This window comes from Trachypithecus francoisi, unplaced genomic scaffold (genome assembly GCF_009764315.1).
Source record: "Trachypithecus francoisi isolate TF-2019V2 unplaced genomic scaffold, Tfra_2.0 Lachesis_group0, whole genome shotgun sequence".
Classification (NCBI taxonomy): Eukaryota; Metazoa; Chordata; class Mammalia; order Primates; family Cercopithecidae; genus Trachypithecus; species Trachypithecus francoisi.
This window is the reverse complement of record NW_022681453.1, coordinates 7489530-7504619: the sequence shown is the minus strand read 5'-3', so window position 1 is coordinate 7504619 and position 15090 is coordinate 7489530. Positions and strand designations below refer to the sequence as shown.

The 15090-nt window shown below is 40.2% G+C and overlaps 1 protein-coding gene across 2 annotated transcripts in view; it reads left to right on the top strand.

The window, feature by feature from the left end:
* The window catches only part of KCNAB1 (potassium voltage-gated channel subfamily A member regulatory beta subunit 1), a 448855-nt gene that overhangs the window by 19687 nt on the left and 414078 nt on the right, over positions 1–15090 (top strand). The window contains exon 1 of one of the 2 annotated variants that reach the window (XM_033203400.1): positions 2750–3209. The exons of the other annotated variant lie outside the window; for it this stretch is intronic. Coding sequence (XP_033059291.1) covers positions 2968–3209 — 242 coding nt within the window. The 5' untranslated portion in view covers positions 2750–2967. Of the gene's footprint in view, positions 1–2749; positions 3210–15090 lie in introns of those variants that run through there. 2 annotated transcript variants of the gene reach the window in all.

Genomic DNA, 15090 nt, shown 5'->3' with positions numbered 1-15090 from the left:
AATATCCAGCTGCAATGTAATAACATTCTTCATTTTGATTGCATTTTTTACAGACTACATTCTATTTTATTACAAGTAACAAGGTTTTTCTGTTTATGGTGGTAGTAATATAATGTTTCCTAACTAAATGTCTTAGTTCAGGCTGTTACCATAGACTTAGTGGCTTAAACAACACACATTAATTTCTCAGAGTTCTAGAGGCTGAAGTCTGAGATCAGGGTGCCACCTGGGTCAGGTTCTCGGTAAGGGCCCTCTTCCCGGTTGAAGGGCCACTGTTCTCTCCTTCCAGTGTCCTTACATGGTGGAAAGAGAGTAAGCTACCTTTGGCCTCTTCTTATAAGGGCACTAATCCCATTCTGAGGGCTCCAAGATCACAACTCGCTCACCTCCCAAAGGCCCTGTATCCTAATATCATCACACTGGAAGTTAGGATTTCTACATATGAATTTTGGGAGGAATGCAAACATTCAGTCCATAACACTAAAAAATTCATTTAGGTTGAAAAAGCAATTCCAAATAGTAAATAAATAATGGTATAGGATATGCAAAAATATGGCAGAAATCACAAGCAGTGTGCAAATGTTTGTGAAACAGTTTAGAAGTGTCAAGTGAGGGCTTTAGATTTGAGTTGCAAGTGGAATTTCAACGAATAATTGTGTGCCAGGGGCTGGGAAGAATTCCTAGAGGAGGTGAGCTTTAAGGGAGCATGTGCTTGTGTGTGGAGATTCATGTCAGCAAAGATGTAAGATGTGATGGCAGGTGGGAGGTGGGAGTGTGAAGCCTATTAGACCAAATGAACAGTTTATGTCCAGGAGTCATGGCTGGAGGAAAGTCACAGCTGGAATCATGTGGTAGAAAAACCCATATGTGAGGAGTTTCTTTGCTTTTTTTTTTTAACTTTTAATTTTGAGGTAACTGTTTATTCACATGCAGGTATAAGAAGCAATAGAGAGATTCCATATATCCTTTGCCTAGTGTCCCCAAATGGTGGTATCTTGCCTAGCCACAGTTCAATAGCACAATCAGGAAATGGAGGATGATACAATCCCCTGCCCTTATTCAGATTTCACCCATATTATATGCACTCATTTTTGTGTATTTATATTTAATTCCATGCAGTTTTGTTGCATGTATTGATTGATGTGACCACTACCACAATGAAGACACAGCAGTTCCATTACAAGAATCCCACCTCTACCCTTTCATAGCCACAGCCATCTTCTTCCCTTTCGTCTTTTCTAACCCATGGCATTATTAATTTGTTATTCCTCTCTAGCTACAATTTTGCCATTTCAAGAATGTTATATATATGGAATGATACAGATTCCAAAATGTAACCTTTTGGTATTAGCTTTTTTTTTTTTTTTTTCCTACTCAGCATAAGGCTCTCGAGATTTATTCAACTTGTTGTTTTGACCCATAGCTCATTCCTTTTACTTGCTGAGTGGTATTTCATAGTATGAATATGCCACAGTTTAATCATTCACCCATTTTGGAATATTTGAGTTGTTTCTAGATTTTGGCTGTTACAAATAAAGATGCTATAAACATTTGTGTGCAGGTTTTCATGTGAACATACGTTTTCATTTCTCTGGGATAAATACCCAACAGTGTGACTGCTGTGTTATAGTAAGTTTGGAATGTTTAGTCTTATAAGAAACTTTTCTGGAGTGGCGGAACCATTTCACATTCCCACCAGCAATTTATGAGGGATCCAGTTTCCCTGAATCTTTGACAGCATTTAGTGTTATCACCATTTGTATTTTAGCTATTGTGATAGGTGTGCAGTGATCTCTCATTATGGTTTTCATTTGTATTTCTCTAATGGCTAATGATCTTTTGATGCTCTTATGTGCCGTCTGTATATTCTCTTCAGTGAAATGTTTGTTCATATCTTTTGCCCGTTTACCAATTCGATTGTTTATGTTTTTATTGTTGAGTTTGGAGAGTTCTTTGTATGCTCTAGATATAAGTCTTTTGTCAGATATGTGGTTTGCAAATATTTTCTCCCAGAATGTAATTTGCTTTTTAAAATCCCCTTCACGTGGTATTTCACAGAGCAAAAGTTGTTAATGTTGATGAAATCTAATTTATGAGTTCTTCCTTTTATGGATTGTGCTTTTGGTGTCAAGTCTAATAATTCTTCACTTAACTCTAGGTTCTGAGTATTTTCTCCTGTTTTTACCTACAAGTTTATAGTTTTACATTTTACATTTAAATCCATGATCAATTTTGAGTTGATTTTTGTATAAAGATGAGGTTTAGGTCAATGGTTCATTTGTTTTTGTTTGCTGTTGTTTTGCTTTGCCTCGCTGATGGATATCCAGTTGCTCCAGCACCACAGAACTGCTCTTCACATTTGTCAAAAATAGCCATATTTGTGTGGACCCTTTGCCTTTTACAACCCCTTGATATTTTTCTATCATTTGACAGCAACATCTGAAAGAGGTTAATGGACCTTTCACCCAAATGAATCATGCCACTAGTATAAAAAATTATTTGATTACAAAATAGGTAATAATTTAGAGAAGCCTCATTACATACTCATGAATCATCCCTAAGGCTTTATGGTCCTTATAAAAACAGATTGGCCCAGATCCCACCAAAATATTTCCTTTTACCTAAATAGAAAGACATGGGAAAAAGTTCCCATATTTTTTTTCCCCAGGGCCAATACATAGTTGCTTACGTTTGACTCAGAGTACTTTAAAGGGATGAGAAAAGTGATTGGCCCCCGAAAGGCTCCTCTATGCACAGGCCTGGGCAGAAACACACAACCAACAGCTCTGTCGGGAACGTAGGAGCCCTGCTCGCCTACAAAAATGATAAGAGAGCTCTAAAGAAAACAAGCTAATCCTTTTGAGGGACATACTGAAGCCAGATAACCCAAGGTATTCACAGCAAGATACAGTGAGTCTTAAAGCTAAGCACTGTGCAATTAGCTTTGCTTCCTTGGGTTTTTGAAACATGCATCTGTATAAACCTGCCTGCGCAGACATCCCTAGCCCCAAGCTGGCTCTGCCAAAATCCAGTGAATCGGCTCTAAAATGTAGATGGCACCTAGCAGTGACCAAGACTCAGCCTCAGGCAGCCTGCAAACCTGTGAGGCCCAGTGGAGCAGCCGAACAGAAATATCTGGAAAAGTTTCTACGTGTTCATGGAATTTCGTTGCGGGAAACCACCAGAGCAGAGACGGGCATGGCATACAGGTACTGCTGATTGCAAAGTCATCCAAGCAGGGCACTGTACTGATGTCAAAGGTTGTTATTAAAGAAATAAGGACTGAAGTAGCAAGACAAAATCCTGTAAGAAAAAGAAAGAAAAATGCAGTGGGCCCTCTTCTTGGTTGCCTTGTTTTTTTTCTTCTTCTTCTACTTTTTTTTTTTTTTTTTTAGCTTTAAGTTTTCTCTTTCCTCAGAGGGTTACGCAAAAGACAGTCAAGTTCACCTGTGGAAACGCCTAACCATGTGCTGCCAGAAGAAGTATCTTTGGCTCTGAGTAGGGAGATGATTTAGCAGGTCAAAATGAAGAATGGGGACTCCATTCTTCTTAAGGGAAAGGGAATTTATAAGTTAAGAGTGGAATTTTTTTTTTTTAATGCTGCCTAGGATTCAAGACTCATTTTCTTCTAAACTTGAGTCATGTGGTCTGTACTAACAGCTAATAAAGTAGTTCAAGTTCTCCTTGAAATGACAGCACTTATTTATTTCCCTATCAATGTAGCCCAAGATAAATTACTGGTTGTACGCTAAACTTCCAATGCCATTATTTATTTCATGAAAGATTAACAAAAAGGAGAAATATTTTCCTGGTATAGGGTTGGATGTGTAATCTTTATAATTGCTCTGCGATGGGAAGAATCTTTCCTTTTCAGAGCAATTATTGCTCCTGCACAAGTGCTTCCTTTACCTGCGCCTGGAGTTTTAAAGAGCCCAGAAACGGAGTAAAAGCCATTCAGAAGGACAAGGGTACTGAAAGCTGAGAAAACAATTTAGCAATTGTAAGAATAGTTGTCCTAGCTCAAATCAAAACTTCTGCACAGCATAAGATTGTTTTTCATGTACAATATGTCCCCAGTGATTTCTTTTTTCCATAATCTGAAGGTATATTTCAGTGTAGTAGCTGCTGCTCTAATTTATCAGCTAATTATATTAATACAGCAATTTGCAATGATATGGCTCCTCTCTGGAGAGCAAAGTATTTTACATGGACTCTTTATGGAATAAAAGGCTTGTGCAGAAAAGAAATGAACTCTTCTCAATTTATAAGGAGAATAGGACAGCCTACCACATCCTGCTTTAGAAGGGGAGCTCACCTTTTCATGGTAGCTCATGGAATGAGGAGGGATGGATGAGGAGGAGATGCTGCTATTCCTTTCCTGAATCTGTCACTAGAAGGAGCCTGCTTCTCTGTCCTCCCACGTTCTCTCTTCTCCGTGTTTCCTTGACCCTCGTGGTAGTAGTGATGGTGATGTGAACACAGATCAGGCGAAGGGGAAGAGGGACCGTTTCACTTTAAAAAAAAGTCTGCCTCCATGTCTTTGTCATAGGATGGGTGGTATTACCATGAATTGTTGCATAAACCTTCAGAGGGCATGCCTTTCTCTCTCGAAAGTCTAGTTTAAATATCAATTACAGATCTGTGCTGTGTGCCAATGTTCAGATGAAGGTATGTTCTAGGAAAGCGTTTTTCAAAGGATTATGAAGTGGGGGAACATTTTCTTTAGACAGGTGAAAGCAAAGCTGCCTCAGCTAAAGGTGGGAGCTTGGAGCCCACCTGCTTGAGGGGAGCAGTCATCCCCCAGCCTCTTCTGAGACACCTATGTGGATCCCATACTCCCCATGGTTTGAGACTATAGGTTTGGAGCGACTCTTTATGATGCCTTGGTGGTTAAGACTCTGTTACCTTGGAGATGCCAGATACTGCTTTGGACAAGGGTGTATGCTACCAGATCACACCCTAGTAAGAAATGGGACCTAGGAGAATGTTGCTCCTAAATCGGAGTTTGAGGGGAGAAAAGCACAGTTTAGTTGACCATTAACCCTAAGAAATAGCCAAGGCTCTAAATTAGAATGAGCTTGTGCTGACACATCTTCTTGACACATTTCTCCATTACCCACTCCCCAATGTCCTTAGTGCTCTGTTTATTCTCCCTTTAAGACACTCACTTATTACCCTTATTTAAGACATTCTCCTTCAACCATTTGGAAAGGATTTCTAGGAAAGAGAACCAGGGTTCTCTTGGTTCCTCCCCAACTTAGCTTTAGATCTTGATTTCTTATAAACATAGTTGGGGTTAAGAGAGAAGCTGACTTTTATATTCTTACTTCTTTATTATGATTTTTTTTCCTCTCAGGAAAAAGAGGGTGGGCAGGGGACCATGGCTATGTTAAAGAGAAAACCTCCGTTAAGCCTTGTTTTTTCTATTTTTTCTTGTGAAGTTGAAAGAAAATGGACATTGGAGTTAAACTTTGCCTCTTTTAGAACTGTGAGACACTGGGGCCAGTCATGACATAGAATGCCTAATATAGTAGGTGCTCACTGGGAATGGAGGTTTTCTTCCCACTTATTCTGTTGTGTCTGTCCATCAGTCTAAGTAGGGGAGGGATTGAAACCCTTTAAGTGAAACATATAAATGGATAAGAGAATATTCTCAGAAGGAAAATAAAAGAATAAGACAACCCACGGTAGTTCACAATCTGTGTAGGTTTCCATGCTCAGCTTTAGAATTCTGAGAGGTCTGGAAGAGCCGGCTAAGCTGTTTTCCATTCCGAATTTGGTCAGACGCCATTGCAGACTTTAGCCCAATACCAGCTGCTTGGGTCCCTCGATCATCTGTGAGAGAGCATTATGTTGTGTTTCCATGGAGACTTCGTTTTATTTCTAGCTAAGGTTGACCAGGAGGAGAAAAAAAAAGAAGTAAATATGCAAACACATGCATCAATTGAAAAGAAACGGGAGGACATTGAATGTGGTGTAAAAAGTGCCAAGTTGCTGTGTAGATCTTTCTGTTGGCTTAGAAATCTCAGCAAAAATAGAAGTTTTAAAATTCATTTTATCAGTGACTGTAAAATGGACCTAAAAGGGTCTTCAAGTTACTTCTAAAAAGCTGAAAATTAATTGTCTTTATTACATAGCACTGAACTCTAAGCCAAACAGTAAACATGAGCCCGAGTCAAGGTTAAAATACACTGAGGGGTAGTTTTATGAGAAAAACACCAAAAATATCTAGACTGAGTTAGTATGTAGCAAATACCTAGCTTTGAAGCAATCCTATAATACTAACATTGGCGGGAGAAACTTAAACAGATATAAAATGAAGCTCTAATCCAGGGACAACACTTTCCTGTAAAAGGCTAGATAGCAAATATTTTATGCTCCAGGTTTGTATCTGCCTCTGTTACATCTACTGACCTCTGCTATGTAGGGTGAATGTAGCTATTGATGATATGCAAATGAGTGGGCATAGCCTTGTTCCAATGAAACTTTATTTATGGACATGGAAATTTGAATTTTATACAATTTTTGCATATCACAAATCTTATTTTTTCCTACAAACCATTAAAAATGTAAAAATCATTCTTAGCTTGTGGGCCCTACAAAAACAGGTGGCAGGCTGGGTTTGTTCAGCAGGCCATAGTTTGCTGACCCCTGGTTTAGAAAGCAAGGCCTTCAGTTGCTCAGGTTATTTGTTTACTTGTTTGTGTTTATTTGTTTTTAAACCTTTTTGTTTCCAGAGGTATTTAAGGAACTCAAATGCATCTAATTGAGAAAGATAAAAATAAATTATAAAGAAGATGGAAAACACAGAGCCAAGAAAGACCAAAAGAGCAGGAAGGGAACGGAGAGCCAAGGGTGAGGGAGCACGCTGTGTATAAGTCAATGTGTTGCAAGATTTAGACCTGTATTTGGCTCTGTGCTTTCTGGCAGCATTAAATTGTGAAGAGGGAAACTGAGCCCTTTACGAAGTTACAGGGTCCTTGAGTTAGAGAGAAGCCAGTTGCTCTGTAATGGCACACCTCTTCCTGATCTGTAAATCAGAGAGAAGTTCCTTTTGAGGTTCTTCTTTGTGTGATGAATAACATCCTTGCAATATCCTTTTAGCAAACACAGCAGTAAGGTTCCTAGAGGATCTTTCCTGTGGAGCCCCTAATATTACTATCACATCAAATAATAACTCAGTAAAGATAAATAGGTGCATAAAGGAAAAAAGTGACATTGGTTAAATAGAAACCACATTGGCCATTTTGGGCTATGCTTTAAGAATTTTCCAATAACAAAAACACAGATTTCTGTTTTTTTGTTTTTTAAAGAATGACAGGGCTTGTTCAGGTTCATGGAATGAAGCAATTGTTTCTGGAAAAAATAAGTGTTATTTGCCAATTAAGGATAACATTTTCTAAAGCCTTGAGCTGACAGCAGGGAGAGGGCAATAAAAGAAGAAAGGGAAAAATAGGGAAAGTCTCAGAATTCTTAACATGGGATGGACCTTAGGGATAATCTGCTGCAATTTCTGGTCTTACAGCTGAAGAAAACTGAGGCTCAGAGATGTTGAGTGTGTAGCCTGCAGTTGCACTTCCAGCTAGCAACGAAGCTTAGACTAGAACCCCTGTCTCTTGGGTCTCAGTCCAGTGCTTTCTTCATGCTTTCCATATTTATTCTCAGCTCCCCAACCTCCATCCCACCACATGCCAAGACACACGCACGCGCACACACACACACACACACACACACACACCTGGAGATACTGCAGATCCAGCCATATTCACTGTTCTGCTCTGTCTACTTTTCCAGGCTCCCCTGTTGTTACTGTGCTCTGTGACCTGCTCAGTCCTGCTTCTTTGCATGCTTACCCTCCACCTTCTGCTGGAATCATTGAGTCTCTACTCATCATTACTTTTCCTACCTGGAATATTCTTATACATCCCACTTGCCTAGGTAACTCCAACCCTTGGCCCCACAGCATGGACCACCAGTCTTTTCTCTATATAGGATATAGATTGTTAGTTATTTCTGTGTGTGTGTATCTTATTGTTAAAATTGTTCATAAAGACCTTGAGGATGAGGACTGAAACTTACAATATTTTATACTCCATCAATGCCTTTGCACTTAGAAAGTGCTGGATACATACATGTTGCTTGATTGAGGTGCATCCATTCAGAAGTTGGGAAGGAGAGAAACCAAAGAGCAAGCAGGAACTTTCCTTTTTTCCTACTAATAGTGCTCTGGCTCCATCCTTTCTCCTGTATCTTAGATACAATATGCTACTTACTCTTGCTAAGCCTCAGCTTCCCTATCTGTAAAATGGACCTAATATAACTTATTTCACAATGGCATTGTAAGAAATCCATAAAGTCACATATGTGGAAGTGCTTAGCTCACTGCCTGCCAGAGTGGGAACCTAAGTGCTCCCTTGCTTCAAACTCCTTTTTAACCAGTCCTAGGAATCTATCACTTAGTCATCTTCAGCATTTCCAAAAAGAAGTGTGTTTCTATCTATAAAGGAGAGAGGGACAGAAAATAAATACCTAACATTGAATATTGCACGATTCTGAACATATCACCCTCCTCTCCTCACTTGCTTTTTCATTCTTTTTGATTTTCCTATTAGGATCTATTGAGAAAGTGTTTGTTTTTCTTTCTTTTTATCTCCCACGTGGGCTCCTATTTAATCAGCTTGGCCTCAGGAAATGTTGGAATAAATAATTCTTCAAACGATGTAATATGAAGGTATCTTTTATCAACCGCTGCATTTCCAGTGCCTGGCATTGTGCCTAGCACAAAAATATTTGAGCCAAAATGAAATGAAAAGGACTGAAACTTCCACCAGCTTGCAGTGTCTCTCCCATCAGCTTGCCCCAGTGTCCGAAGATCTCCCTAGACTGGAGACATCAGTTCTCAGAGACTTCTGTTAAAAGGCAAGTGTGCTTGCTGAGTGGTGGTCACACTAATCCAAGCTGCTAGATGGCAGACCAAGAAGAAAAAGGACATAGTCCAAGCCTGACCTAAAACAAGAGAAAATAGGAAGGAAGCTTCTAGGTTAGATCAACAGAAAAGCTTGAGTATCCGAGCATGGTGCATTGCTATGGACTATCCATAGAATCAGGAGGGATGGAATGGACAAACAGGGGAAGGAAAACTAGAGAGAAGCCTCACTCAGCTACCAGCTTTTCTCAAAGATGTCAGGGCAGAGAATTTGACGGCATAAATGAGAGTTTTCATTGATCGTTAAATGAAGACTTTGAAGATAAGTAGGAACAATTTTTTCACCTGAACCCCTCTCTGGGTTCTGTCACAGTGCAAACATGATATTCTAGCAGGAGGATTTAAAGACAAGCTTCCTCCCTCCCTCCTCTCATCCCCTGCTTCCTTATCTACACAATGAAGCTGAAAAGCCCTACTTCACAGGCGAATGCCATCCACTCAAAAGAGGACACCCAGGAAAGACTATCCCTCTTGCTCTTTCTCCTTTTCATAGTATTATAGGGTTGACATACGTGGAAGCTGAAAATTACATTTGTTCCTAAATTGCACTTACTGTCATCCTCCCAGGACCCCCCAAACCCCACCAAAAACACCCTTTCATCATGTGTTCTTGTGATCTGCCCTTTTCATGAGATGCTTGGCACACTCAGACCTGCTTGAAAAGTATTAATAGCTAGGGCTGTGACTGTGAAAATCAATAGCCTAGAAAAATGCTACTCATGCAGGGGGGTGTATGAAAAAATGTCTACATGATTTATTTTAGATGACCTAATTTTGGTGAGTCTCCGGGCCTGTGCTAATTTGCTATGAGCCCTCTGGCTGTTTTTCTCCTTGTATCAATATTTCTGGAGGAAAGTAGATGACACCAAGATGGCTCGGGCTCAGGATGTATGTGATTACTTGAAACCTGAATAGGCTGCTGGTGAAGGGCCGAGGAGGCGTAGTGAAAGGGGCTTATTCAAAACGAGCAGAACGTGTTATTTCCTATTGAATGGAATAGAAGTTCTAAAATAAGTCATGTTTTGAAAGTGTCAGTTTAGATAGAAAATGCTGAGAATTTAAGCAAGAGTGAGAGATGAATGCTGCTTGGACTTGAAATATTGTTGGGGGGTGGGCAGATACTCAATCTGTTTTGAAATTTCCACTTGGGGTTTTCTAGGATAAAAGTTGCCTTGTTTATGCAGCATGATGAAAATACTGGAAATTCAGGGCTTGAGAACAATACTGAGTTACAGAGATCCATGCTTTCTCATATAGAAGTTGTTGACAGCGGTTTCATCTGAAAAACGGTGAGCATTTTGAAATCTGATTTTCCTGACCGAGGAGTAACCGTAGGCAAAAGATGTTTTCACCCAAGAGAAAAACAGTTCCTGAATTTCCCTACAGTGCCTGTGAGTGCCACTAGGATGTGCTATTTCATAAAGAAAAGGAAGCTCTTCTATTCCCTGAAACGCTGCTAGCAGAAAACTTTATTCAGACAATCCTAGACTTGAACTTAAATTTGAGTCTATGTATTTACCTTGATTGTGACAATGAGAATTTTGTATAGTGTGAAAAAATTAAAAAGGTAAGACCAGCATATTCCTAAGGTACTGAGAAGCCTTGATCCCATAACAAGCCTATGTTATTATAACCTAAACCAGTTAGATATTTTATAGAGCAAATTTTCTATGTCTAGGAGTTTTCTAGCATAGGGAGTTCTGAGCTACACCACAGACCCCTGGGCATGGTTGGTGAAGAAAAGAAAAGTAGACATCTCATCCCCTACCATCTTTCAGAGAATATTCTGGTGGTGTTAGCCCCATCTCAGGTGCAGGCACCTTGTTACACAGTTAAGATGGAGCAGACATAGTGAATCTGTAGTGCATGGGAGAAGGCCATATCAAAGCGTGTCAATATTCTCAGAACCATGGTCTTGCGGGCCTGGCTCATCACCTGGTTAGGAGATGGTCCTCCTCTATACCCACTGTTTGTTTTCGCTTATCAGTGTCACCTCCCCACACTTAGAGCGAGTGCCTCCCATCCAGTGATTTCTCTTCCTCTCCTTAGCTAGTTACCAACTAATTCTCCCTAAGTTTTAAAATATAATAGATTTTTAATAAATTTTTTATTTTATAAAATATTTTATAAACTATTTTGTAAAAATAACTTTTTAATAGAGTGTCTGCAAAATATATCATCCAAAGAAATGAATCCCTAATGGTGGGAGTACAGGTAGTAAAGGAGTTATTTTTAGACAAACTGCCTAGTGCTTAAGGTCAGAGCTATTTTAAAATTTTTATCTGAAAATATTTCAAACATAAGGAAAAGTTGCAAAAATAATATAAAGAACACATCTGGGCTATTTATTCCTTAACATATTGTTAACGTTTTGCCCCATTTGCTTTAACTTTTGTTCATGCTCTCACATGCTCACTCCTTACAATCCATCTCCCCATTTGTTTTTCCAAGCTTTTAAAAACTAAGTTTCACACATCACGGCTTTTTACTCCTCAATTTCTCCTAAGAGTTATGATATTTTCTTATCCCCAGTACAATTAGCAACTTTGGTAAAATTTACATAAATATGATACTTTAATCTACCCTTGTATTCTCATTTTGTCAGCTGACACAATAATGCTCTTTGTGGCATTTTTTTACTCCAGTTGTACAGGATCAGTATTGGATGGCAATATTTTGTTGTCATATCTTTCAGGTCTCCTTCAATCTGGAACAGTTCAGGAAAAATGAATTTTAGTGTAGGAAAGAGGTCAAAGGAAAGACTACAACTAATTGCAAGTCCGCCTTGGGTTGGGAGGTGGCGCTGTGGTGCCACACAATTGTTAGGCCTGCAGGAGGTCTCCTGGATATTGTTACCACGTCCCTGCCAACGACTGTGTCTTCCACAGCTACCCAACGCGGGCTACCAAGTTTTCATGTGGAACTTTAGGCCCAAAGCTAAGGGATCTCATAGGCCTACTGACCTTATGAGCCTATATAAATCTAGTCCCCTGAGTCCATGTGCTCAGCACATCCCCTGAGGGGTGGGTGTTGGTGGCAGGTGTGTTAAAAGAGAGTCACCAGACATTAAAAGGGGTAAGGCCCTCTGAGCACTGATGGACCGCAGACACGGTTACCTCAGGATTGTCGAGCCCCTAAGTCAGGGGCCCATAAATGAGCTGGGTCAGGAAACCATCCCAAGAGGCTGAAGTGGCAGCCAAAGGAAAGGCCTGATACCAGCTGGATTCAGAGCAATGGGAGCATGGATTCTGGCTATAGCTTCTAGTGAAACCATTGTGGGAGGGGTGGGAGCTTCCAGAAAGATGCTGGTTCTCAGTGGGCTAGATGGAACATTTTTAGACAATGGATTTTGACCCAATTGTCTTTTGACCCAATTGTCTTTAGTCATTTTCTCCTTCATGATATTCCTCTTAATTTGCCAAGGCAGACAAGATAGAAGCTCTGACAATTGTAGAGTGTGGGTGTAAAACGTGCAGCTTATTAAGTATCTAAGCTCTCCGTTTATCATTTGAAGGGTTTGTAACAGGTCAGTGACTAACCCTGCTTTTGGAATTCTACGGCACTCTGTAACTCAGTGCATAGTGACAATACATGCATCTAGAAGCTGGTTATGGTTTCAGAGAAGAGCTATGATTACCTCCAGAGATGACCATTGTATAAGATGGGCACCTTTATACATAACTTTCCAAAGAGTTAGCTCTTGTTGTAACTTCTTTGTAACAGTCCATGCTAGCACTTTCTTACCCTACCTCTATTTTTCCTTTTGGTGCAGTTATTTGTTTATTTCTGTATCATCTGTCTCTCTCATTGGAATGTGAATTCCAAAAGGGCAGGGATTTTATCTGTATAGTTAATTACTGCATTCCCAGAATCTGACATCTAGTGTAGAGCTCAATAAATATTTGCTGAATAAATAAATTATTAAGCAGGAGTCTAACAAATAAACCTTCAATGTTCACTGGAGGACAAGCCGCTGAATATCAGGCACAGGGCACCACTTCACCAGGATCCATAGTCTCCCCACCACTCACTTCCTAACTTTCACTACGAAAAATCCAAGGTGTCCTTTTTTGAGATAGTGGTACTTGAGGATGGCATTGTTCTCATAGGAAATAGGTCCTTAAGTCTTGGATTTTAAGATGCTTTGAGGTGACCATATCATACTCATCATGGCATAGCCCCCTCTATGTTTGTTATGTTTGTTTCTCCTGAGATATCCATCTTGTTTAACCTTAATTTGCTCATTTACTTCAATCATTCATTAAGTTTGTGATGGTTAATTTTGTGTCAGTTTGACTGGGCCACAGGGTGCCCAGACATTTGGTCAAACATTATTCTGCGTGTGTCTGTGAAGGTGTTTTTGCATGAAATTAACATTGGAATTATTGGACTGAGAAAAGCAGACTGCCCTCCCCATTGTGGATGGGCGTCATCCAGTCATTTGAAGTTGAACAAAAACACTGACCTGCTGACCTCTCATGAGTAGGAGAGGAGGGTATTCCTTCTGTCTGATTGTTGGATCTGAGACATCAGTCTATTTCTGCTTTCGGAGATGAACTGAAACATCAGCTCTTCTTGAGTCAGGTCTTGAGCCTTCTGGCTTTTGGGTCCAAACTTACACCATTGACCCTCCTGATTCTCAGGCCTTCAGATTTGAACCAGAACTACATTATTGGCTCTCTCGCATCTCCAGCTTGCCAACTGCAGTTTTTGGGAATTCTCAGCCTCCACAGTTTGCATGAGTTAGTTCCTTGTAATCAATCAATCAGTCAGTCAATCCCTGTCTATCCATTTATCTATCAATTTGTCCATCTTGTGTTAGTTGTGTTTATCTGGAAAGCTCTAAGTAACGTAGATTTCTCATTGTTCTTTCCTCCACAAAGTTCTCTATGTGTCGCTGCCCAGCCCTATTCGTAATGGGGCCTTGAGTTTCCTTGACCAGAATGAGACACTCATTGCTTTCACTCAGTGTGAATTCCTGTTTCCACTTAGAGGTGGTGCTTTCTGAGGGAGGTTTAGCTGATTACAGCCTAACTAAGGTCACCAGAAGTAGTGAAGATGTCTAACACACTCATATTACAGAGCCATGGGCCTTTCCTTCTCCACTCCTCTTACCACGAGCTCTTCTTTCCCTTCCTACCAGTTGTCCCTCAATCCCACTGGCAAGTCCTCTTTAAGTTTACTCTTTTCCTCATTTCACATTTCCATCTTATTACAGGGGGGGTCATCATCTCATTATAGCAGCCAGCTGTCATCTTCCAAACTATGGGGAACAAGTATGGAGAGTTAGCTTACCTGTTGGGATTCCTAGCTGGCTCATCCTCCTAAATAAATGCACCAGAGAATTTTCTATCCAGTAATCGTGGGTGAGTGTGGGTTCTGGTTAGACTTCTTGTTCTTGGTATAGATCAGACTTTCCCATCAACTATTTGGCCTACAACTGAAACACTCTTTTGCTGGTAATTAATAGTTGCAGGCTGGACCTTGGTGGTATCATCAGATCCATGGGTTTTCTTACTTAAGTCTGCCCTACTCTACCACTTCGGCAAGACCCTGACCCATTTGACTCAGTAAAGGTAGTCAGTGCTGCTGGGACTGGGCAATGGCAGTGGAAGGATCATGCGTTTCTACTTCAGAGGGTTGGTTATCTGCAGGAGCGTGGGTGAGACTCATTACAGTGGACAGAATCCAGCTATCTTCTTTCTGCCCCTTCTTCACAGGTACCTCTCCAAGAATCTTCCATTTCTGACCTAATGTTCACCAGCTCTTGGGTTCTGGATCCTGTTATAGGTTAAATATTTTCTCTTATGTGTCTCATGACTGTCTCATTTAAAGTGTTGGATAATCCAAAGCACATTCTTCTTATACAAGATGGAAAAACAGGTTCAAGCAGCCAAATTTACTAATGCATATTATATAATACATTGGTTACACTCTTTTTATAAAACTATTCTGTATGACCACTAGTCAAGCCTTGCTGGTTTTGGTACACTATCTAGTTTTACTGAACCATCTACCTATTTCTCCCCCCGCCCCCAACCACCCCTCACACAGATTCATCCAACAGCTCTCCGTTGAGTGCTCACCTTGAGTTATGCACAATT